General features: G+C 42.1%; 2 protein-coding genes across 5 annotated transcripts; one reads left to right on the top strand and one right to left on the bottom strand.

The window, feature by feature from the left end:
* Positions 1–1,800: 1,800 nt before the first annotated feature.
* LOC107313657 (alcohol dehydrogenase 1) lies at positions 1,801–14,884 on the bottom strand. Of its 3 annotated transcripts, none has more exons than XM_085547080.1 (13): positions 14,437–14,884; positions 13,545–13,656; positions 12,741–12,850; positions 11,443–11,491; positions 10,284–10,538; positions 7,664–7,765; positions 6,986–7,124; positions 6,079–6,166; positions 5,763–5,985; positions 4,827–5,087; positions 4,209–4,344; positions 3,380–3,518; positions 1,801–2,184 (listed from the first exon to the last, which is right to left on the bottom strand). In XM_085547080.1, the coding sequence occupies exons 7-13, from the start codon at positions 7,065–7,067 to the stop codon at positions 2,160–2,162; spliced, it is 954 nt and encodes a 317-aa protein (XP_085403206.1). In that variant the 5' UTR covers positions 7,068–7,124; positions 7,664–7,765; positions 10,284–10,538; positions 11,443–11,491; positions 12,741–12,850; positions 13,545–13,656; positions 14,437–14,884; the 3' UTR covers positions 1,801–2,159. The 3 variants fall into 3 exon arrangements, with proteins under 3 accessions (XP_085403206.1, XP_085403205.1, XP_015717589.1); XM_085547079.1 differs by having other exon boundaries at positions 13,511–13,656; XM_015862103.3 differs by lacking the exons at positions 10,284–10,538; positions 11,443–11,491; positions 12,741–12,850; positions 13,545–13,656; positions 14,437–14,884 and adding an exon at positions 9,471–9,596.
* On the top strand, positions 12,279–22,926 carry C4H4orf17 (chromosome 4 C4orf17 homolog). Of its 2 annotated transcripts, XM_015862129.3 has the most exons (9): positions 12,279–12,783; positions 16,148–16,325; positions 18,311–18,517; positions 19,064–19,128; positions 20,220–20,381; positions 20,655–20,736; positions 21,164–21,332; positions 21,633–21,676; positions 22,188–22,505. In XM_015862129.3, exons 1-9 carry the CDS (start codon positions 12,445–12,447, stop codon positions 22,370–22,372), a joined length of 1,431 nt encoding a protein of 476 aa, XP_015717615.2. In that variant the 5' UTR covers positions 12,279–12,444; the 3' UTR covers positions 22,373–22,505. The 2 variants fall into 2 exon arrangements, with proteins under 2 accessions (XP_015717615.2, XP_032300395.1); XM_032444504.2 differs by lacking the exons at positions 21,164–21,332; positions 21,633–21,676 and having other exon boundaries at positions 22,188–22,926.
* The last annotated feature ends 1,927 nt before the right edge of the window (positions 22,927–24,853 follow it).

Genomic DNA, 24,853 nt, shown 5'->3' on the forward strand with positions numbered 1-24,853 from the left:
TCCTGGTGGATGAAAAGCCAGACATAAGACAGTAGTGTGCACTTGCAGCCCAGAAGGACAACAGTACCATGGCCTGCATCAAAAGAGGTGTGGCTGGCAGGGCAATGGAGGTGATTGTCTCCCTCTACTCAGCCCTTGTGAGGTCCCATCTGGAGTACTGTGTCTGGGTCAGGGGTCCCCACTAAAGGAGGGATGCAGAGCTGCTGGATCTCATATAAAGAAAGGGAGAGGGAGCTAGGCTTGTTTAGCTTGGAGAAGAGAAGGCTCTGAAGAAACCTCACTGCAGTTTTCTAGTAGATGAAGGGTTCTTATAAGCAGTGGGGAGACTAAATTTTTACACAATCTGACAGTGATAGGACAAAGGGAAAATAGCTTGAAATTAAAAGATGGGTGATTTAAGATGGATTTTAGATGTAAGTTCCTTATTTAGAGGCACTGGAACAGGCTGCCCAGAGAAGCTGTGGATATGCCATTACTGAAGGTGTTCCGGGCCAGGGTGGATGGGGTCCTGGTCTGGTGGGTGGCAACCTTGAGCACAGCAGGGGTTTGGAGCTTGATGATGTTTAAGGTCTTCTACAACCCAAGCATGATCTCTAGCTTCCGCAGTACAGAATGGCAGTGCTAATGGGCCTGACAGCTGGTCAAGCTGTCTCCTGAGGCACTGCGGCCCTGTGCTGTGACAGTGGCTTTTGCTTTGTGAAATACAGCTGGGCAGCCCATTCCACAGCCCTACCAGTTCAGCCAAACAACGGTGTACATTGGTGGCCAATTAATTACTTTCTATTCCCACTAGCTAGGTTTAATCAAACTGTTTTTTTCCTTCTGTTGAGCTCATGATTAAGATTCACCTCAGCTGATAGAGAAAAGCTTTGCCTCCACAGAAAATGTTTTTTAGAAGCCACTGAGAACTGAGACAATATTCCACTCTTGTTTCTACTGAGTTATTACAGATGGGGATCAATTAAGTAGAACTGAAGCCCTTCCCCTCTCTTTTGAGCAAACATGTCAGTGATCCCGTTCATGCTGTGGTTCTCACACATTATCTGCCCTGCTGTTTCAGCCCAATATCTGTGTGGCGGTGATCAAGTTCTGCCATGCTGCTGTTGGGTGTCTAAGCCCTTGGCATTTCCCAACCTGTGGGCACTTAGGACAGCAGAAATGGACACTGAATGTGCTTTAGACTGCTTTTATGGTCTACAAAACTCCTTGGACCTGACTGTGCAGCTAATGCTACAGAAAGAAATCCTTGATGTTTGGATTTTAATTGCTGTGCAAGCTGAGTTTATTAGGAACGTAAATGTTTGAGCAGCTCCTTCTGATAGGTCTAATCTCTCAGTAAACCTGTCTTCAAATCATTAACCCTGCGGGGCTGCTCAAGAACTCGTTCTGCTGACACTCACGTGTAAGTCGTTGTTTTCTTTGTCCCCTTATTTCAGTCTCCTTTACCCAGCTATTGAGCAAGCCCTGTAAGTCTGCCCTTGTGTACTTAGAACTACTGGAAATGCCTATAATCTCTTTAAAAAGATAAGTCGATATTGACCATGTTTTACAAGATCTCTGTCCACAGATCCTGTCCCCGCTTTGAGGTTGCTGAAAGCAGCTGGATTCTGTATTTGTTTTTGGCAGCCACTGGGATGCACTGGAATGGTGCAGAGGTGCCCTAGGGGAGGTTCAGGCACTATAGTAGCTAATTTTTTCTCTTTACTGTTTGGTCAGATATAGAAACAGGTTTTGTAGTGAGGTGGTTGAACAGAAATTGCTTCTGTTCCTGTTTCCAGATTACAAATACAGAAAAAGCCATAAGATTCTTAGTTTTATCTTTTGCAGACTGTCAACTGTCACTTGTTTCTTCCCAATTGCTCAGTATTCACAGTCAAAGGTCAGAAACCAAGCCAAACCTTTCATAACACCTGTTCCAGCAGCACAGATTGTAATATCATTACTGGATATTAAGAGAAATAGGCATAGAAAGCAGTAATAAAGAACAAAAGATGGGATGAAAGATTATTATTTCCATTCTAAGTGCTTTGCTTGAAGTCTTGATGCTGAGTTTGATCCTTTTAAGTGAAGGCAGTGGTGACGCTTTCAGAAATGCCTGATTTGTATCAGTTGTACTGGAGCAGAATGAAGTTTGCACTGCTGCTAAGCCATCGAGAAAATTATAATACAAGGACGGTGCGAATACTGCAATATAAAATGACAAATTAGTGACTATAAAAAGGGCCCTGTGCCAACATCAGCAAAACTATCACTGACACCCAGAGTAGCCCACCCCTCCCCAGCCCCAGCTGTACTAAAATGATGAAGAAGATACTGTGTGGGTTCCTTAGGTACATCCCTCCCATTCCCAATGGCTCTAAAGGTAGCTTCTGGATGGTGAAGTTTATTGTGGGCTGGTACATCCCCTAGGAGGAAATGGGCCTATTCTCACTGTGAGCTCTGATTCAGTCCTGTTGATTTCATTGTCTTGACTGGTACGTGCTCACATTCTGCTGCTATTCAGGTGCATTGCTGAGCAAAATCCAGCAAGCTAAATACACTCAGTATCAAAGGAGGAAAAAGAAGGGATAACAGGGTAGTGAGACCATCAGCACTGGAATGGAAAGCATTTTCTTTCCCTTAGAAGGCGTTCAAAGCAAGCTGTCAGCATAGAGACACCTGCCACAACAAATCTAAAAAAACTACCACCATGTTATGAGCATTCCCGTTCACTTTTTGAGGCTATTTGTTTTTCTTTTTGCGGGGCCTGGAAATTTTATTTTCCTCAGGTAGGTCTTGGCTCTCACCTGCAGGAGTGTAGCAGGCCTATCGAATGTACAGGGACAGTGTACACTGAGCAGGAGCAGTCAGGAAAGGTGGTAATTCACTTTCTTGCAGGGCTTTAAAGGCTAGTCCCAACTTTCCAATGACTTTGGCTATATAATCATAGGAGCATTGTAGTGTATTTCTTGCATACTCTATATGATATACTGTGAATGCTGAGGTATTTCATCCCGTAACCACTGAAATGTTTCATTTCATAAATGACTGGGTGAATTACTCTGTCTTCAGGCTGTCAGTACTTTAGCAAAGTGATGGTATCCCCATCCTTCCCCTGTTCATTACACTAAAAACTGAAATCAGTGCAAATAACAATTACAACAGATATAAGGACAGAAAAAAAGAAGAAAAAAGAAATGGAGTGAAGAGCTGAATAGTTGCAACCTACGAACAAATCTCTGGAAAGAACTAAAGTACCCAATACATTTCAAAATCTAAAACTTTGCTACCCTTTGTTACTACAGCAGCCGCTCATGGACACAGAGTCAGTCATGCTCTGTCTCACTGTTCAGTTCTTAAAGTTGTTTATAAACAACTTTTACAATTAAGCAGAGTTTACCTCTTCCCTGTCCTTAGCAGATCAAATCCCTCATTGATTTTAGTGAAAGGAAGGGTGTGGGTTATTAAAGGATCCAAAACAAACTTCTTCTTCATGTAATCAGCAACCAGTTTGGGCACTGCATCTTTACTCTTCCAGCCTGAAAGAAAACCACAGACAATGGATAATGAACCATTAAATGCTAGTCAAAATAGATAAAACTTACAGGGGCTTAAATTCTTAGATAAACTTTCTACAGCAGAATAGCATGATGAAACACTGCAGTATAACTTTACCTTTTTAAAATAGCGTGCCGAGAGAAAGTGCTGTACTAAGTGCATTTAGTTTACAGTGGAGTGGAGTCTGTATGACAAATCAAGCAAGTACTGTATTGGTACAAGTCTAAGTTTCTGACATTTGAATCTTAAAAGAATCAAAAGCCCCTCCCTTCCTCCCCAGTACGGTTTCATCCTGTTTATTGGTGCTTCATTCCCTAAATCACACGCCTAAATTCATTTTATCTACTCCTCCTTCTGCACACACCAGTTTCCCATCCTTCAGGCCTCCTCTCCTCTCTGCCTTTTTTTGTTTGTTTTTCCTTCACTCTCCTGTTTGCTTTTTCTTTTTTCTTTATTGTTGACATTTTTGTGCCTCTCCTTCCCCTCTCCCTCTCTCTTTTTCTCTCTCCTCCACTCTTCAGTAACCATACATTCATAAATTCTCTTTGTGCTACTTTGTTAGTAAATTAGTAATCAATAGTAGCAGTCCAGCTATCAATAATCTACTCCCTTTGATTCAAGTTAACAGACAAGTTTCACAAACTGACCAAATCACTTTTCCAAGTCCTCACCTCCAAAGACAGACCCTTTCCAGGTGCGGCCACTGAAGATAAGCATGGGATCAAAACTAATCTTTTGTGCTGCAGGGGGCACTCCCACAATCACGCTGACTCCGTAGTTGTAGTGGCAAGAGGCCAAGGCTTCAGTCTGCATTTAAAACACAGAGGGACACGACAGTGTCATGCAAGTCTTGCCTTTGGGGCACAAAAGTTTGATTCCTTCTCTTGGGGATCAACTTGCATTTCCAAATCAATCATTTTCTGCAGCTAACACCATTGTATCTGCTCGTATGTTTTAGTTTGTTCTATTTTCTAATTTTGTCTTATTAATGATAAGACACTGTTGGATAAGCAATAGTGAGTGTAGTGACTTATGTGAAATCAAGTCACCCTGCATCTATTCCTTTTCTACTAGAATTTCTAGGTAATACATTTAAGTTCCTCTTCCTAAGTTTTAGGGTATGCTTCTGTCCCTGCACCTCAGTGGCTGATAGCTGAGCTTCACAGGTTTCAAGTTAACTTAACACTTTGCCAGTGGTTCTCAGCTCCTCACTATTGGTGCTCAGTGGGCTAGAGAAGAGACAGCTAATGACTTAATGCTTCTTTTGATCACATCTTTTGTTTGCATACCATGGTTTCAATACGGCCGATGACCTCAAAGGAGTAGTCCACACCCTTGCCAGTCATTTCAGTCAGCACTTCATGAATGGGCTTCTTGAAGTCTTTAGGGTTAACGCACTCAGTGGCTCCCAGTTCCTTGGCCTTGGCAAACTTGTCCTTGTTGATATCGATGGCAATGATGCGGGACGCTCCAGCTGCCTTGCAGCCCATGACAACGGAAAGGCCAACTCCTCCAAGGCCAAAGACAGCACAGGTGGAGCCAGGTTCTACCTACATTAACATGGCATCCTATTACAGTCCATGTAAAGTACGTTGCATTTTCTTACTATGTTTTTACCTAATCTACTTGTAACTTAGAGATCACCTGTTGAGAAGAAACTTGCTTACACATGTAAACTACTGCAGTAGCCAGCTACACTGCTATTATCCTACATGTTGCTAAGATAAATTATCCCTAGAATACATTTCAAATACTAGATTTTCATTACAGTATTCAGCTTCAAGTTTATAGACAGATCATTTTTATGCTGCTCAGTGGCATTAAGATCCGTAGTATCACTCCACTGGAAATTGTGACAGCTGTAAAAAGTCTCATTCATGTACTGCTACAGATTCTTTGAATTTACTTTGTAAAGTCTCAGAATATAGGAAGCCTAAAGCTACTGTAAAATATATTGGCTGCCATAACATTTTGGGGGGAGTGATAAAGCTAGAGGTCTGAAAGAAAACTTAGCAGATTGCAATAAGGTTTTTTATTGTTTTTTTTTTTTTTTTTTCCTATTAAAGACTTCTAAATACCTTAGAGGAACTAAGGAAGGCAAAGAACTGATATTTCTTTCCACCCTGAACACAGCATAAAGAGCACACACCTGCTGGCTGCCATGCCGGCACCCTGCTCACAGGCCACACAATGCTGAACAGAGCAGAAACACCTATGGTGCTTACCTTGGCAGTCTGCAGAACAGCCCCATAACCGGTTGAGAATCCACAGCCAATCAGACAAACTTTTTCCAGAGGAGCAGCGGAATCTATTTTGGCTGCAGCAGTTTCGTGCACTACCGTGTATTCAGTGAACGTACTTGTACCAATGAAGTGATGAATTGCTTTCCCTTTACAGGTAAACCTAGTGGTACCATCAGCCATTAATCCAGTAGGTGAAGAAGAAAGACTGTTTGAAAGATAACCAGACATAATGGCAAATGAGATCTGTCATACGTGGTCAGTTTTGAAACAAGGGCTACAAGTAACCTAGGAAACTCACTCATTTTTAATGCACAAATTGCCCTTGGTGCTTAAGCAAGATCTGCACTCCCCACACTGTGGAACAAAGAGTGGAATAACTGCATCTCCTAGAAGGAAAACAGTAATGATTAAACAAACAGGTACACAAGAAGCATTCAGGTAAAAAACATAAAACAAGTACTTTAATTCCTAAAAAAGTGAGGTAGGAGTGCAGTGCTGGACTTATTTCCTTCCACTGCCTCTCTCTGACATAGCAGACATCATTAATGCATGTCTGATAACTTCACAGCAATGAAGTACAGTAAGTCCCTGAACTGACAACCTCTGCTGTGGATCTATTTGTAATTCGGCAGTTCTAAAATGTGGCCAATACTCCACGTGTTCAAGGCCAGTTTCTGATTTCCACTAAAAAGTGGAAATTGACCTTCAGAGCACTACATGAGCAACATGCAGGCATAGTAATCATTCTGCTAAAACGACTTTGCAGGTCTTGGTGTTTTGTTTTGGGTTTTTTTTTCTCCTCAGAACTCAGAGGCAGGTGGGGGTGGTGTGTGGATACATGAGCCCATGCTGCTGTTCCGGCTCACCTGGAAGCACACAGTATCTGGCGTTACACAACAGAACGATGCATCAAGTTCTGGAACCAAAACTTATTAGAAAAAGCAGCTAGGGCTGTAATTGAAATTTAAAATATGTATTTTTGTTAAAACAGAGATCTCTAGTACAACTTATTATATATACTGACCTACTCTGGACAGACTTCATACTTGTGACCAGTGAAAACAAAGACACTTGAAGTACAGAGGTGTTAAAAGTGAATTACATAGGTAGCCCTCTGCAATACAAGTGTTCACACGCAATAAGCTTCAACTAAAACAGGAGTCTGCAAACTGAGCATAGATTTTGTGTTCAGTGCTGTTTCATACCTGGCTTTAACAAAGTTACTTTCTCCCCAACACTTTCTACGACACCAGCTGCCTCATGCCCAAGGATTACTGGAAAAGGCATCGCCAGTGCACCAGTCACCACATGGTCATCAGAGCGACAGATCCCCGTGGCTACAATCTGATTTAGAAGAAAGGTGGAAATGTTTCAGTATTTCACTACATCATGCCATATACATAAGTTATATCATACATTCAGAGCATTCCCTTGTTTCTCTCCAAAATTACATATGCACACAATAAAACTAAGGGGAAAAACTTACTTTACTTGCTCAATTTAATTGCTCAACTCCTGATTTAATTTAATTGCTCAACTCCTGATCTTCACTGTTTGCATGTCTCTAATTTACAAAGCAAGACTCCTCTGTGAATGCTTGCTGTGCATCCCTGTATTGGGAGTCCTGCTGAGTGCTGGGCAGAACAATGCAATTTTCTAGCACGTATCCAAAGCAAGGCAGAAAGAAGTTCAAAACAAACAAGAAAACCTGACTGAAAAAAAGACACATGATTAGATGTAGGGCTTAAGCAGGAGCTCACTGAGCAGTAACCATTTATCTACTGAATATTTTCCAAGACCACATCCTATGAAGCTACAGAGATAACTGTCTAAGCAACATTAAATGCAACTCATAACACTTCTTTTTAAAACTTTTTATATACCTTAATGCGAACTTCATGTGCTTTTGGTGGGGCAACTTCTACTTCCTCAAGAGAAAATGGTTTATTCGCTTCCCAAAGTACCGCTGCCTTGCATTTAATAACCTGCAAGAAGAGCAAAGAAAATGGGAGAGGCTGTTGTCACCACACTAAGACAGATTCTTAACATCTGTACAGGCAGAATTCCTGCTCGTATCTGGGGGAGAGGGAAAGCTAGGAAAAAAATAAATAAAAGAACCAACACCAAAGACAGTGTCCATAAGTCAGGGGTTTGTTTTGTAACCAGGATCATGTCCAACTTTGTTCGTGTCTCTGTCCCTGTTATTTGCTCCTGTTCCTTTGCGGTGTAGTCTTCTCATCACAGAACTTCACACAGCTACAGATCATGGAATAAGATTTTTCCACATCTCCTTTAAGGGGAGCAGTCACTCCATTAAGTAAGATGTATTAACTGCAAGTGCTCGGGTGCTGTTATCTTAAGAGCAAAACAGAAGGGAGTTGAGTCTATGACACCAGAAGTTCAGCATGTGCCCAAGTATCTTTTGTGACTCAGGACCCTGCCATGCAGTGTGACACTGCTGTGTTGTACACTTCTGGGAAAGAACAATAAGAAGCTTTGGTATTTTGCAGTGTAAAATACTGCACTTTTGGTAGCCAGTAAAGTGGGAAAGAGCAAGAGCTTTGAAAAAGAGACCTGAGAGGTCTGCACTAAATCTAATGCTTCCAGTAAAAAAACCAACAAATTACAAGTGAAACAAGATTGCATTTTACAGGGTGACATTTTCAAGAAAACCTCCCTGAAAAGAGAAAAAGAACTTTATTGCCCATTGCTCACTAATGATTTCACAATTTGCAAACACAAAGCATGTGCAATGTTTGTAAGGGCAAAGATAGCCAATAGCTGCAGATTGCTAAAAGCAAATGAATCTCTCATACAACTAGATGTTGCTTAACTAGGCTGTGTTCTAGGGGTGACTCTCCATGAGCTTTTGTCAGCTGTAACAGGATCCCCCAGATGAGCCAACAGCACACTTGAGCTATTATGACAAGCACTAACCGGAGTCACAGCATATTTTTTTCTACTCATGTTTTCTACCAGCTTTACAAGTTGTGGCAGCAGAGGAAAAGCAAGCTGTAGAAACACACCCTTTTACAGAGGAGGAAGATCGTGCTGCATGGTCACACAAACTGCAAGGTAACTTGCATACTGCCTCAGAGAGAAATACACTGAAAACTAAGTGTGGTAGCTCCACCACAACACCTTATTGTGCTCAGGCAAAGGCTGAACAGAGAACTGAACTGGGTGAATTTACCACTGTTTGATGCTCGTAACATATGCACAGTTACACCCTAAAACTTAACACAATGTTTTCTAAAGAAGACAAAGTGTTAATAAACTTACATGAAATGGAAAAAAAGCTAGAAATAGTTGGAACCAGCCTGAGATCTCAGAGGGGAAAGTGGTGCAGCTGATAAATACATTAATTTGTCTGAATACTTACTACATTATATTTTATATTAACATAGTCAATCGGAGCTTGAAATTAACATTATTCTTACTCTAGTGTTATTCTGTTGTCTCACTATTTCAATAAATAAATAGAAATTATTGCCTTGAAGAGCCTAGCAGCCATTTCCTAGGAGAGTACAGTGATCTGCAAGGAAAGGCATCTCTATCGCACCAGCTTTCTCCTAAACTGTCATTCATACTACCCCGTTGGTATTTATGGTGCCCCTGCAAAGAAACTGTGTTTAAAATGCATCACTCAGCTGCAGCAAAGGAACTTTTCCTGTAAAAAATCCCGCTTACTTTTCCCGCTGTGCTCATGTTGACCGGCTCGTCTGTTTTGTTGCTCCCACGGGTTTCTTGTGCTGAGTCAAGCTGCTGATATCACAGTCCTGCCCAATGCCCGAGAAGCTGGTCTTACAAAATGCCTCTGCAAGCACGTAGCTCTAACATTTAGCCAAGCTGCTGAGCTTGGAGTCCCACCCCTTACACATCTAAAGTGCCAGCAAGAAAATGAGCCACCCATCTGCTGAAATCTTTACAGTTTTTCCAGGCCCTTTGTCTTGTTCATCCCACCCTTCTCACAGCCCATCGAGGCTGGTCTCAGTGTCATGGGAAGAAGGTACAAGCCCTGGCTGGAAGCTCTCCCCTCTTCCTCTCTGGGAGGCTGCCTTCCAAACCTACTGCTCTCAGGGGCACTGTGGGAGCAAGGAGAAGGGGCAAGTGGCTCCTGAACTAAAAACAGAGGGTTAAGGGAGCACAAAGCCTTTGCTGAATTATATTGATAACACTCTTAAGAGCTCAGCTGGTGTATCAAAACACATTTGCAAGCTGCTCAAGAAACATGTGCTGTCAATCTGTGGCTCTGTCTGCTCTTCTGATACCTTAAGTTTTACGATCTGGCTACTTATTGATCTGTTGGAATGGCTTTCAGTGATCAGTGACCAAAGACTACGTGCTTAGTCATGCTGACTGGAAAACAAAAGAAGAGAGAGGACACGTGTTTCTTAACACATGCAACAGCCTGCTGATTTTGCAAGTGATTGCCCGACCTGTTGGATCCAACAATACCAGCAAACCCAGGCCCCGTCACTCCTCACACACCCACACACTCACCTTCTCTGGGTACCAGTGCCCTGGTGTGAGGGGTTGTGTTGCCCACAGGTTGTGAGCAGAGATCACAAGTGAAGGTGCAGGTGTGGTGGGGTATCTTTTGCAGACTCAGTGGACCAGATTAAGTTCCAGACTTCTGTAACCTCAGGTAAACCTTCAGAGACAGCAGGATGTTCCAGCAGCCTCAGAGATGAACCTCCAGCCTACTAGGGATGCAAGTGTAGTCCAGGCTAGAGGAGCAGACATCATGAGTCCCTGCTAAAGTATTTAAAAGATTCATGACTTAAGGTTTCCTATGGAAAGAGGCTAACAAGAGTCCGGAAATGGTGACCTGACTCATCCCTGGGCACAGCAGGCATCAGGGAATTGATCCATACAGTCTATTCTCTTCTGAAACTAATCTCTTCCTACCTCCAGGTCCCTTACAGTATGATACATATGGTCATAATTCATCTCGACCGATTTGAAAATACATTAGTACAGGCAACACAGAAACTTCACCTGCCCTCAGTAAAGATCATAGGCAGCCTAATAGCATAAATATGTTGAATTATGATAATTCTACTGATCAGTTATTACTGCCCTTAGTACAGCAGATACTACATGATATGCTGAGATACTTTGTGAACTGTATGATCTTCATGGCACATCGAAGGCAGAGGACTCACAGATAAGCCCTCCATTGGTGAAGCTCACAGATAGACACTAACTGGGCCATTATATCTACAGAAGTAACAACTGCTTTCTCCTGTGTCTGCTTGCAGTAATACACTGACCACAACTTACTACCATAACATCAAGATTACGCAGCTAATCCTCATGACTGAATTTTCTGTTGCCATACCAAATGGGCCAGTTTAGCCTGTGCCCTCTCATTAAGCTGCTTGAATGTGGGCTTGTAACCACCTTGATCTGAGTCCCTCTCCCCACCAGTCAGCCAGAGACCTCATGCTGCAACTTTGACACATTGGCTGGAAAAGACCATGCATACAGACGGGCAACCTGAATAAACTAGAAGGACTCATTTCTCACCCAGCAAGAGGAGCATCTGCTCTCTGAGTCGCTACACATCCCACACAACCATACATCTCTGAGTGCAGTGACGGATAAAAAGCTCAAAGTAAGTGGCTGAGAAACCCTAGGAAAATGTGATACCACTCACCTTAGGTGCTGCCTTGTTCTGTCACGTTTAGAATTTGTGAGGTGTGGTGCTATTAAAAGATTGGTAGCATAACACAGAATGTCAACACAAAAATCAATTGTACAAAGAAGCTTCCAAGTTCTCCCCCCCACTCCCCCAGGGCCTTCAAGGTAGAGTATGTTCCATGTGCTCTGTGTGGAAATACACCCAATACACCGTGGTATTCATTCCTGTATCACGTGCAGATTTCTTTCACAATGCCTAAGGAGGCAAGAACTGGAGACCTGTACTTCCTAGAGAAAACTCAAAAGAAAGAATCACAGAATGGCCCAGGTGGGAAGGGACCTCAAGGATCATGAAGCTCCAACCCCCCCACCACAGGCAGGGCCACCAACCTCCACAAGTAATATTAGCTGCCCACAGCCCCATCCAACCTGGCCTTGAACACCTCCAGGGACGCAGCATCCACAACCTCTCTGAGCAGCCTATTCCAGCACTTCACCACTCTAATAGTAAAGAACTTAAGGAACAGACTGGACTAGAAAGTCTTAGACAGTTATATATAACCTTTCTTCCCTTCTTCCAAAGTTCCCATCTATTTTTCCTTTTCAGTTTATCCACTGATCCCTTTGTTTCCTTTCCTTTCCCTTACAACTTTCCTCAGCTTTACTTTTTGGCACATTGACTCCTTGGAAAAGTTTTTCAGGGAACGGAAGCCACAAACTACTTCCCTTTGCAAGACTGAATGCTTCTGTTCTGTAGGTGTAGGTGGAAATGGTCTTTAAGAAGAAGATGGTAAGAAATAGGAACACACATAAAGCCACTGAAGCATGGGCTGACATGCACAAGTATGCTGCAGAAACTGCTTTATTTGTGTTGTTCTGTCAGATTGCTCAAGATGCTGGGAGCAGGGCATAGGCTCAAAGCCTTGGCATGTGGAGAAGCTGCAGTGCCTCTTGTTTTTGGCTTGCTTTCACAGGCTCTCAGGTTCAGTGTTCCATGATTTGATACTCAACACAAAACATGCAGCTGGGCCCTAGCCCCTGTGCTGTCCCCTGTCCCTGTAGTGTGGGACACGCAGTCTTACTCTTGGCTAATGAGAGACAAATAGGAGGCCGCGTTGCTTCCACGGTAGCGTGTGCAGCTCAGATGTGTCACAAAGAACAGGAGGGATTCCATGGTCTCCAACCCTCACCACTCCTGTGGGCTGCTCAGCACAAGCCAGACTGCGGCCTCCTCAGCTGGAAACCCCTACCCAAGGAAGGTTGCTGCCTACTGAGGGAAGTTAACCTGGTGTTGGTTGGGAGGGAACTGCCAACCTGGCATGGTGGTGAGGAGGCCCTTTGCAGCGCTGCTTCTCAGGTAGTTTGATCTTCCTGCGCATTACAACACTGCAACTTCTTCTATGCTTCCCAAGAAGAGTTGAGAACTGGATGTAAAACAATCAACAGGTGAAGTTACATTGTCTCTCACAAGCCTGTTAAAGGAGTCAGATATAAGACCGCTCTAAATAACTACTGTACACACCTTCCCAAAGGAAGTATGTATTTTGGACATAACGAGGATAACCCACATTTTGGCTATGATTTTATCTGCAGTATGATAACAACAGTGCTAGCTAGTAGCATTGTTAATGGTACCACTACACTTCATTTTACTAATTTAAATATTAACACAGCGTTGTGACAAAGAAACACCCCTAAATTCCCCAAAACATGTTGTACCAGCAATACTTTACTTTATGTAAGTATACTTTATATATTTTTATATATTACTTTATATAATATCACTTTATGTAACACTTTGAGGTTTTTAAACAATTAGTGAGGCTTTAAACTTTACTTAGACACAGTTCATCCTTTATATGTAGCCAACATACAAACATAAGTAGTGTATGCAGAAAGACTCAGGAAGAGAAAGTATCTTCCACTCCTATAACTTGATTTATAGGCTATTTTAGTAAGCATTTAATCTTAAGTTTATGGCCATGTAATAGTAAATAACACATAATGGGAAATAATATAAAAGGGCTTTGGAAAAGCCAGTCTGCCAATTTATTTATCTTTAAATCAGAATTATCAATGCTTACTAAGAAAACAAATGCAATCCGATGTAATACAAACCAGCTGCTCACATTACTCCAATGAGTCCACCGATCCACTGCAACCAATACCGTAAGTTCTGTATATTTTACTTTTTGTCAGGAGATGCAGGAATTGTTCATTTGCATCCCATCTACAGAAAGATGTACCCAAAAAAAAAGAAAAAAAATAAAAAGAGTATTTCTATGTTGTCCCACTGTATTTACAAAAACCCAATTCTTATCAACTTCTCTGCTGCTCTATTTTGGTATTTATGTTGAGTGTAGATGAAAGCTAGGCTAGACTGCAGTGCCAGTATAGACATAAAAGTTTAATGGCACAGAGGCATTATTTTTGCAGCCTTTAAAGCAGCCTTTGGATAGACAGGTGCCTGACGGTGAACAATCCTAGTACAATGATCAACAATTATTTAACATAGAAATTAGACCAAATGGAAGGCACGTTCTTTACTGAAATCACAGCAAAACGGCTGCTCTGAAAGTCAGTACCTAACATTTGTAGGGAGCAGATCAGGCAAGCTTTAGCTAACCAGTGTTCCCAGGTTACCAGTGCTGCATGTTGCTTATGATTCATATCCTTGAAAACAAGACAATTTCCTTTCTTGCTGGAGAAAATCAGAAGTCAATTTTCTTTCCTCTTTCTGTGTTGGCCAGTTAAATATTACTAAATGCGGTGCTACAAACAAAAAATAAAGTTCAATTTGCTCTACAATTCAGAGACAAAAGGCTTTGGAAAAGTACATAAATCATTACATTCTATTGCAGGGAATTCAACTGGAACTTTGAACTCTCTATGACAATCCATTATGTCATATTTTTTCCACAGTCTATCATTTCTGCATGCTAAAACTGAAGTTTTTCATTTAAACACTTTTACAATAATAAAGAATAACACAAGCCCATCAAATACTTACCCATCATTATAGAAGATGGCGTTAACTGGCAACTGCTTCAAACCAAAAGTTCTGCTCTGAAATTGGCGTTCATGTTTTATTTAGGAGAAGGCAATAAACACTGACTTCTCACTTCATTCCATAAAACTTTAGAACAAGCCAGCAGAGCTCCAGTAAAAGAAAATGTGGTAGTGAGGTAAAAATTGACTTTAATCAATCGATTTATGAGTAGTTATGTGCCAAAATGATTAAATTAATGAGTGCACTCTAAGTGGTATCAAAGAGCGTGAGCAGCACCAAGTACATTTGTTATGGCTGCCATGAAATCAGGCTATCTGGCAGACTGATTGGGGTTTTTGATCAGAAATAGTTTGTGCAAGTCAGTGGTCTGCAGGAAACACCAGGGAACCTGCAGTGTACTGGTATTGCTGCATGTGATCAGAACGGCAACTAAATGGTACTGCAAACCATACATAACTGAGTAGGTAGGCTTTTAATCGCTCACACCTTCCTGTCTTCTGCATCGTTGTTCTCAGCTTTTGTGTGCAAGTCTCATTATCTCCTCATGCAGCCCACGTGCCCCAGGTGTGTACAGAAAAGAAAAAGATTTGCCATGAGATGCAAAAAAATCCCTGTGAAATGCCAGTTTCCCACCACCGCCATTTGCCCTGGACTGTAATGGTCACAAGGGACAAACACTGACCTCTCCTTGGCTGACTGTCAGGGCACACAATGACCTTCACACAAGAGCTCCAGCTCTGGGAGTTACACTTTTTGTTTTCATATGGAGCAACCTCACTTCTCATGGCCTTCTGCACACATTGTGAAATCCCTCCCTTCACTCAGTCATTTTTTTTCTAAGTCAGACACAGTTATGGAGTAAAACCGGAACCATGTAAGGAGTTGCTTGAAAAGATGTCCTCATCCTTTTCCAATCCTCTTTTCTCCATACCGTCATATTCCTTAAAATATGAACAGCAACCACACACTGCTTCCTTACCCTAACAGATAACTGATGGATGCTTATTCTGCTCCCAGCCTGTGTGGCTGAGCAGCCCTTAAAGGTTAATTTTCCATTTTTTATTAACTTGATTCTGAATCATCACAAGGTGCCTTAAATACAGCACCATTCTTATGATGTTCTTAAGATGTTCCAGTAGTAGATATTCTAACCAAGGAGGCAGGAGCAAAGAGCACTGAACACTGGTCATTTGTACTACATGGAAGGTAAGAATAATAAAGGTAACGGTAAAAACAGCCATCAGTCCATTAGTCAACTTCTAAACCCAAAATCTAGACGCAGACACCAAGCATTTAGAGAAATACAACTTTCTCTCTGCATACACCACCTTCAGAAATCAAGGCCTCTGCATTTCCTTTGCTGTTATTACTTGTCCCTTCATTTCCCAAGCCAGAAAGCAACCTACTCCTGCTTCAATATACTTTGTTACTACAAAGAGGGGTCTCAGTAGACGTGGCAATGGGCAGCTGAGCTCCCAGGCAGAAACAGCAAGGCAACAGAAGCAGCTTCAAAGAGTCCACAGGCAGTACTAGTTGTCAGAGATAACTACTTAGGCATAGAGCAGTAGGCAGCTCATTTCCACCCTCCTGTGCTTACAGATTCTCCAAAATGCTCATGGATGAGATAAAATAACAGTGAAATGTTTAAAAGAAAAACAGTAATTGAAGACTCCTCTACTTTTCTATGTCAATTCCTGTTCTTCACTTCCAGCACTTGACCTCATTTGGAGAGCGTAAGAGCCAACCTGCTCTACAGGAAGACACTCTGCAAGAGAATAAGAAAGCTTACACAATGAATACCTACAAGCACTATTCTCACTCCAGTGGCACACGGGTAACATACTGCTTTAGGAACACCCCCCACCCTCGGATGCTTTGCCACATACCAGGTAAGAGCTGTTCAGAGATCACGTAACAACCTCAGGAGACAACCCTAGCAAGCACAGAGAAATGTGAGCATTTCTGATCCAAAAAAGCACCCAATTCCCCCATTTCATGTACCTAAAATAAGAATCACAGCTCAGTAAGAAATGCCACTTTTGGAACTGATTAGTCACAGCCAAAATATTAAGAGCCCTTGGGGGCAATATGGGTAAGCAGCATCCCTACCATGACAGCAGTGTCACCTGCATGATAGCATAGCATACATTACATAGAGAGCAGTGAAGGACAGCTTACTCAGAGATTGAAAACATTCTCCTAAAATCCTCTGCACAACACTCTGTGTTGCTCCCAACCTTAAAATGTGCCCCGAACGCTCTCCTCTCTGCACACACAGTTATTGCCCCCTCTTCATTCCACTGCTGTCTTTACCTGTTCTCAGTGATGAATAATCTCAGGCTGATGGTGTTAAAGTTAGGAGCACCACATTCTTTACACTCTAACACTAAAACTATTTCCACAAGACACCTGCCTGGGGTTTCATTTAAGCTAGAGCAATTTCTTTCCTTCTGTGCTCACAAGTGTACCTCAAAAGCCAAAGGCTGCACACTTACAGAGACATGTTCTCACTTGTTTTTGTTTAAATCTGATTCACTCTCACCTACATCGTTCTGATACTTTTCCAGGAACAACATATTGTGCAACACGGTACTTCGTGCTAATCTCGTACTCTAAAAATGCTGTGCTATTTTACTGCATGCCAGATGTAGCTGATTACTGTTCCTGCTCCTGAAAGGAACACAGTCAAAAATCAGCACATCGTGAACATCAGCAAAATAAACAGCACTTCTAGGGATGGGCTTCTGTTTCTGAAGTTGAGCTTGAGTGTTTTGTACAAAGACAGCTTTTTGTCACGGGCTGAAAGAAAACTGTTGATGCACGGCCATGTTTACGTTGCAGAAGATATGTAAGGGTCATAAAGGAGACACGAAAATCTCTACTGAGCTCCTTAAGAACTATAAGTAAATATTGTTAGAGGGTTCATATCAGTAGTTGACGAGTTTGTAATAAAACTTCTGCAATCAGGTACAAAGGGTGATGTAGACCAAACTGCTTCTGAAAAGGCTGAATTTCTTTCAATTCAGAATGAATGCCTTTGAAGGAAAAAAAACCCCAAGACTTCCTTGATACTGAGCACACAGCTTAAAATGCACAACGTTTTGTGCTCCTCTGTGTGCAGATAGATAATCCACATAAACTCAGGCTCTAAAATATATTAAGTATACAAAATATTTTAAAAGGTAAATATATGTATAAAATACATAAAAATACTGTACATACTTCTATCTCTTTCTGCAACCTGACTTATATTGCTTAGCCAGATTAACCCTAATTTGGTGGCTTTCAATCTCAGCAGAATAACATTAAGCTGTAATTTTTTTCTGCTTCAGATTGGTCTTATGTCAGGTACCTACAAGAATCGAGGTTCCGAAACACACTTATCAACTGCTTCTATTTCATGCCAAGTTCAGTCTGACTAATGATAAAAATAAAGGTTGGTTTAAAACTCCAGCTAAGAAAGGAGTTTTCTAGCTCTTCATTAACTGCTGCTACTCCCACTGAAGACAACAAGCTTCTTAAGTTAGACACGACAGTTATACTTATTTCCTGATTATCATTGCTTCTCTCTATCTGACTGCTCTCCAAGATTTTATTTGGATCATTGTATCTGTTAGGCAAAGCTTGATCACGCCGTCCTCTGGAGCAGAATGCTTATGGCTCTCTGCCACCTGTTGAAATATGCCACGCTTACTCACTGTTTAAACACCTTTTGTTTGCTGTGCTATCAAACTCACTTCTTTGGTTAAATAGTCAGGGAAATTGATTAAAAGTCTGCGGGTCAACTGTTTAGAGCCTCTAAACAGTTACTGTAGTAAAGACTGTAGCCACCTCTTTTGCTTGTATTGTTTTGGTGGTCTTTTTTTTTGCACAGGGTTAGACAACAGTCCAATCTGTTCTGTAAGAGACAGCTGTTTTGAGGAACTCTTATACGCTGACAGAACAGCCATCTGCAAGCAAAAAGCTGACAGAGAGTGTGTGCTAAATGGAAACGCCAGAGGCAACTCACCTGCCAACAACTGCCTTCCAAGGCCTGAGGCTTTCATACAAAGAGGGCCTGGCTCTTCACAGTGCGCAGCACGTGAGTAGGGGCACCAAATGCTGCATTACACAGCAGCAACGGAACCCAAAGTGTTAAAGGTGGAAGCAGGTCTCAGCACTGTGTTAGCACAGGTCAGGCCCAGGTAAACAGAACCTAGGGCGATCCATTAAAAAGGCAAGTGTTCCTACCTTTCCCATCTTAACAAATCTCTTCCTGCTGACTACACAGGCATCTCTATAGGTTTTAAACATTCTACGCTTACTAGATATCTAACAACTTCACTATTATCAGCAATTATTGCATCTGTGAGCAACATTCTGCAATAGCAGTTACATAATACCACAAGCACACACCTCTGACATGGTTTCCAGGACTTTCTTCAGCTTTGTTAGGAAGCCCAACAAACAACTACATTGATGTACTATGTGATATAGTAAAAGCAAACAAAAAAGGAAGGAAATACAGACTTCTACAATATGACTAGTGCATTTTTGTAATTAAAAGGGACCCCTCAGATGCAACCTAAGGCGGATCTTATGTTCATTATTTCCAACCTGAGAAAACACTCTGCCTGTTGATTTCCAGAGCACGGAGAAGGACTTGCAGATGTTCCAGAAAGGACTCAAAATAGCCCTAATTTACCTGAAAAGGTGAGTGGAAAAAAACCAAACCAACAAACCACCATAGTTCTTAATTTCAGCACTCTCCTACTCACTTCTGAATACTGCAAAACCAAACTCATCTCTGGCTGCTAAGGAAGAAAGACACCCAAAAAGAGGGATATGGGGAGAACCTGTAAGGGATATAGTATCAGACAGAGTTGTGACTTAATCATCACCCTCTTATCAGTTTCAGCTCTGTAATATCACTGTGCTTTGCTAGCAAGAAAAATGGTCAAATCCAATGAATACAGGAATTAAAACTCACTTTGTCTCAAAGTGCTGGAGAAAAGACCCCATTATTCTACAAACAAGATAAATCCTGCCCTTTTAACACAAAGACTCTTCACATTTCAGCTGCCAATGGTTTTACTTCTGCTCATACCGTTTTGTAGAAGTAACATCTGACTTTGCAGCTGTGTTCATAAACGCCATTAAAAGGTTCTCCTTGCAATAGCTCTTTAGTCTCAAGCTGCACCTTAACTAATTACTCACCTTTATAGGTGACTGTCCAATAGCCAATTGATTGCCAAGTTCTCATTCTATTACAAGGGTAGGAAAAAAAGAACACAAATGCTGCTGTGCTGGTACTGAACAACAGAGGGCATTACTCAGATGCTAAAAATAAGAACTGTGTTCTAACTTTCCTATTTTCATTTTTTTCTGCCTAAATGCTGCTCTTTGATTCCCTACATGGGCATAGTAAAGAGCCTCTCTTACTTCCCTGCATGCATTCAGAACACAGTTCTTCAATTTGTTTACTGTTTTGGCTGCAAAATAACTTCCCAATGGCCAGATACTGCCATATGGTGGCACACACAGAAGACTGCTGTTGCTAATAACCGTGAGGTGCATTTTGCTTTTTCTCTGCCTTCCCCTGTGCTCTTAGAAACAAAACCTCTAATCGTTAACCCATACATTTCCTATTTCTGGCCATATTCGGCCAAATAACAGTTTTACATGTATTTATTGCTGAACATCCTTTCTGGGGATCACTGTAAGACATATTTCACATTGCCTTTAATTGCTACTTCAACGGAGCCAAGGCATTTCCTTACAGATTGTTTTCTACTTTGGAAAAGCTTTTGAAAAAACGACCCCAAACCTCTGCACAACCTGCATCTACCCAGGGAGTCCTCCAGAGTCTCTCCCAGCCTTCCTCTGCACGCCCCACCTCCAGTCACGGCCCTCAAGTCCAGCAGGATGCAGATTTTGACCTAAGCTTCCTGCATGGGGAAATAAAGGTAAGATGTGACTGCTGCAGTACATGGCTTCCAATGATGCAATACATTTTGCTTTCTCGAGGATAGCATGAGACATTATTTGACAGACTTATTTTTCCCAGTGTGGATTCTACTGACTTAATTTTGTCCTTGGCTTTTGCTCTGCAAGACAGTTTGTGTAGCTGTAGAATCTCTGCATGCTCACGTTACTAGAGCTGAACTAACACGCACAGCAGAACTATGCTGCCAATCAGCTTCTCCTTCTTCATGGTAACTATCTTGTACATCTCCCAGGTGCTTGAAAAACTGAAGCATGTTCTCCAGACAGATTCGCTTACAGAGATCCAGGAATGGCTCTCAAAGGCAAGTCTAAAAGGTAACAAGCGCATGCATTCATTTTTGAAAGGAACAGTCTCTCACATACTTGTATAGACCCCAGCAATTCTGACAGGCCTGAACTGTGTGGGATTGCTGAGTTGGAAGGACTCACTGACGTGTGTCCAGATGTGGCTATTCTGAACAGAGATCAGTCACTCAGGTCTCAGAAGACTGAAGGTTTTCCTCAGGGTTGGAAAACCTCACACTCTCAGTAGCACTCTGGGCTGCTGCAGGAAGGCAGAAAACAAATGTTACCCTCATGTCCTTAAGTCCCTCAAAAATCCCAAGTAAGGGAACTCTCAAATTCACCTCTGAACATCCAAATCAGCAAGCAATAACATAAATAGCATCCTGGCACATGGCATCTTAACAGTTATCATTTCCAGTACTTACCGTGTTTTTTCTCCATTGTTTTCCAATTGCAGAGAAAGTCTTAGTGTCCAGACTGATACACTTTGAACTGACTGACAGAGACGGGCTGAATAACCAGCCACATGCAGTGCAGGAAGGCGCAGGAGAGAACACGAATACCCAGAATTCGCTAAAGCCTCGGCCTCCTTCTCAGGGAGGTCCAGAAGGAGATACAAACAGCAGGTAAAATGTGTGGCGAGGCTGCTAGGGTGAGGGATAAGCTAAACCGCACTAGAAGTTTTGTTTTCTTTGCCTCTAGATTTTGAGGCAAATGCAATTTTGTGACTGAAGTGTATCATGCAGATCTTGAACCAGAAACACTCCTAACTATAAAAGAGCTCACACGCTCTGATAAAAACGCAGTCACTACAGCAACAGGACAGAGCTTTCAGAGCACTTGAAAGCACTTAGAAAAAACAAGGCAAGTCTCCTGTATATTGCTGAGACACTTAGACTGTTTGACTTTTGCCCTTTTTCATTCAGGCCTTCAACTACCGGATCAGCAGCAAGTCAAAACACCAAACCCGGTAAGTACTGGACATTATAAATGTTAAGATGCCATGTGCCAGGATGCTACAGAACAGGGACTGTGAATATTCAGCAGCCTCAGCTCTTATCATTGCAGCAGGGCCCAAATTCAGTGACAGTATTTTTCGGCTACCAAAGCCCCCTTCTGAACCCTCCAACCAGCCAAGGGAAACAAACATTACTGGAACTCCAACAGACTCCACCACTGCCTCTTTGTATCCCTTCTGAAACACTAAGAGACAACCAAAGTCAGCCCCTGAATGCCTAATCATTTTAACAAAGCCACGCACAGCAGCTTCAATGCATTTACTGCTGTTACTAAACTTATTGAAGGAGTAGGGAAACATGGTCTTTTGTAAGTACAAGGACAGAAGAAAAAACCTTTGAAGCATCAATATCTCCTTCAAAGTGCTGTTGGAGATGCAGAAGGGGCATCCTTTCTCAAGTGTCTACCAAAATCCTAAGCCTAACCTTGTAACACACAGCTTTCTTTTTCCACATCTTTTCCAGAAATGGATAAAGACCATCTTTTGTCCTCAAGAATGAGAAACAGAGGTTCAGCACATGCAGACACACCGTCTGCAGAGAAGAGCCATGGGCGGCAATGGAAACAAAGAGACGTGCCCTCGCATGCTGCCCTGCAGCAAGGCAAACAACAGACAGCCCCCCTCCAAGGGAGGCCCAAGACTTCATAGCCATCAATGCAGTTACAAGTCATTTTCACATACAGAAATGCACCCTCTTAGCACTTGCAGATAAAAAAATTAGGAAAAAAAAATGTCAAGAAATCTGTTCAGATTCCCTTTTAACATTATTTTCTGCTCCTTACATTTGGCTCTCAAATCATACTGCATAGGTACATGTGATATAAGCTAAATAGAAAAAAGATAAAGTCTCTGGGTTCCCAAAAGGTGGCTGGAATGACTGCAGGTGTCTACCTGACAGCAAACCACGGTGTACTTCCATATCTCCACATTAGCAGAGAAGCATCACAGATTTTAGCATCTGCAGCACATGGGGCAAACCAAATGTTAAAGCTACCATGCAAACCTCAAGCCACTGAAAAGTCGGACAACAGTGAGAAAAATACCTGGCCCTTTCTTAGGTCGTGTGAACGGTGAAAGCGGAAGAATTGGATTTCATCTGCTCCGAACACACCTCTGTCAGTTCATTCTCACAAAACCAAAGCATGCTGATAAATAAGCTACAGTTCCATTGATTTTCTAAATAAAATATTCAGTGAAAATAAGCTCTTTCAAAACAACTGCTTGTTTGTGGGGAGAGACATTCTCCTAGCACAGTGCTATGGAAAAAGGAGCTTAGCTCTGTGCAGAGCTCAGCTTACTCTTCTAACAGCCCCTGTCATCATGTCCAACCATTTCTACCATAACAGATGCTGCCTCCTCCATTCCTGTTTCTCTCTGCAGGACAGGAGCGTGCTGTGATCTGGGTGACAGTCCCAACTCTGTGAGCAGCCAGTGAAAAACCTCTTGCACAGAGCAGTTGCTGCTCAGGTGCATTTGTCAACTCGTACCGCAGATGCAGAAACTCATTTGTACAAAATGATTTAAATGGGTATCAGTTTCTGGGATATGTTCGGCATATGTCGTTTCCCTACAGCTGTCCAACAGTATTAACCTGTAGGGCATGGCAAATGGGAGCACAGCTTCAAATGGGAGGAGTTGGCAAGCATTATATTGTACAAGACAAACCTCCTTTCCTTCTACCGCGCTTTGAAATTTCCCTTGTGTCTAAGGTAATAACACTACAAAAGAGCTGTGAACCAAATAGAAGCAAAACTGAACAGCAGGGCTGAGTGACCATACACTGAGTGAACAGTAACAATATCTGTGTGTGTACTTTTGGGCCACATTCACACTGCCTTAATTCTACATAAATCTCTGCCCTAAGTGTTTCTTATCAGCTGTCTCTCAGCATCATGCTGCGTTAATTGAGCCTGAAAAGCTTAATTAAGTCTCAGAGAACTTGGAGACTCATTACTGAACAGAACCAGAATGAAAGCAACAACTTCAGTACAGCTTTTCAAAAGCACAGTTATGTTTCCTCCATGAAGCTGGCAGGCTACTGAGCAAACACGTTAGAGCCATTAAGTGAGATGGTTTGCAAGGTTAGTTTCAATCAACTGCATCTTCAAAGTGATTTCCCTTCAAAACCATGAGCTACTGCTTTTGCTAGATGTCTGAAAACAAATGGTTTGGGTTGGAAGGGACCTTTAAGATTACCCAGTTCCAGCCCAGAATTGAATGCAGTACTCCAGGTGAGGTCTCACAAGAGCAGAATAGAGGGGCAGAATCACCTCTCTCAACCTACTGGTCATGTTTCTATTGATGCAACCCAAGATACGGTTGGCCGTCTGGACTGCGAGCACAAAGGGCAAACAAATTCAAACATGAATCGTAAGACAAGAATAAAAGTCATTTATGTTTAGAGGATAAGGAATGGCAAAAATCACACCAGATCAACAGGCTACAGCCTAATACAGGTGTTAACAAGTCATGCTGTGCACCTGTCCTGACTCCTTCCCTGCTATATTGGCAACATAGATTCTCTAGTTAGAAGAGCTGAAACAGATTCTTACAAACACGAAGGCACAGCAAGGATGGAGATCCTTGTAAGACTATTCTGGTGAGGCAGCTGCATTTCTTTGTCCTGCAATAAAATTAGATGCCTCATCTTCAGAACTATCATTTGCTCTTACCACCAACAGCTGGGAGTCTGCAGCCTTTTGGAACCATCCTCTGTTACTGAGAAGAATCAGACAGTACACTAATTTAAACAGTCATGCATCAATGTCAAACATTTCTAAATGCTTCACAAACTGCTCGGGTTGCAAACCAATCTTTCCTGCAAGGATTTATTCCTATTCCTTTGCAGAGGTTACACTGCCACTGCGGATTGAGCCCACCCAATAAATCACTGCAGCGACCAGTTAAAACAGAAAACAGTTAAACACTTCACTGAAGTAACAAAATATGGGCAAATTTGCAGAGTTTTCAGGGAAAAAACCCCCACAAAAAAGCCCTCAGTATTCTAATACATTTGAGTATTGGCACTATATAACTTGTTCACTGAGCAAACAACTGATGGCACTCATCATTCACTACCTTCAGCTCAGATCTCATACTTGTCTCTTACCAGGGATTTACTTGGACCTG

Source organism: Coturnix japonica, chromosome 4 (assembly GCF_054131305.1).
Source record: "Coturnix japonica strain WE chromosome 4, WE-NBRP24, whole genome shotgun sequence".
Classification (NCBI taxonomy): Eukaryota; Metazoa; Chordata; class Aves; order Galliformes; family Phasianidae; genus Coturnix; species Coturnix japonica.

What these genes read in the sequence shown, in the direction of transcription:
- LOC107313657 (XM_015862103.3), bottom strand. An exon ending in CACATGAAGTTCGCATTAAG is followed by an intron (nt 7,125 to 7,663) that starts GTATATAAAAAG and finishes CTTCTAAATCAG; the next exon opens with ATTGTAGCCACGGGGATCTG. An exon ending in AGTAACTTTGTTAAAGCCAG is followed by an intron (nt 6,167 to 6,985) that starts GTATGAAACAGC and finishes TTTTCCTTCTAG; the next exon opens with GAGATGCAGTTATTCCACTC.
- C4H4orf17 (XM_015862129.3), top strand. Translation starts at nt 12,445, where the DNA reads ATGCAGCTGGGCCCTAGCCCCTGTGCTGTCCCCTGTCCCTGTAGTGTG. An exon ending in CTCTTCACAGTGCGCAGCAC is followed by an intron (nt 18,518 to 19,063) that starts GTGAGTAGGGGC and finishes GTTGATTTCCAG; the next exon opens with AGCACGGAGAAGGACTTGCA. An exon ending in CTCAAAGGCAAGTCTAAAAG is followed by an intron (nt 20,737 to 21,163) that starts GTAACAAGCGCA and finishes TTCCAATTGCAG; the next exon opens with AGAAAGTCTTAGTGTCCAGA.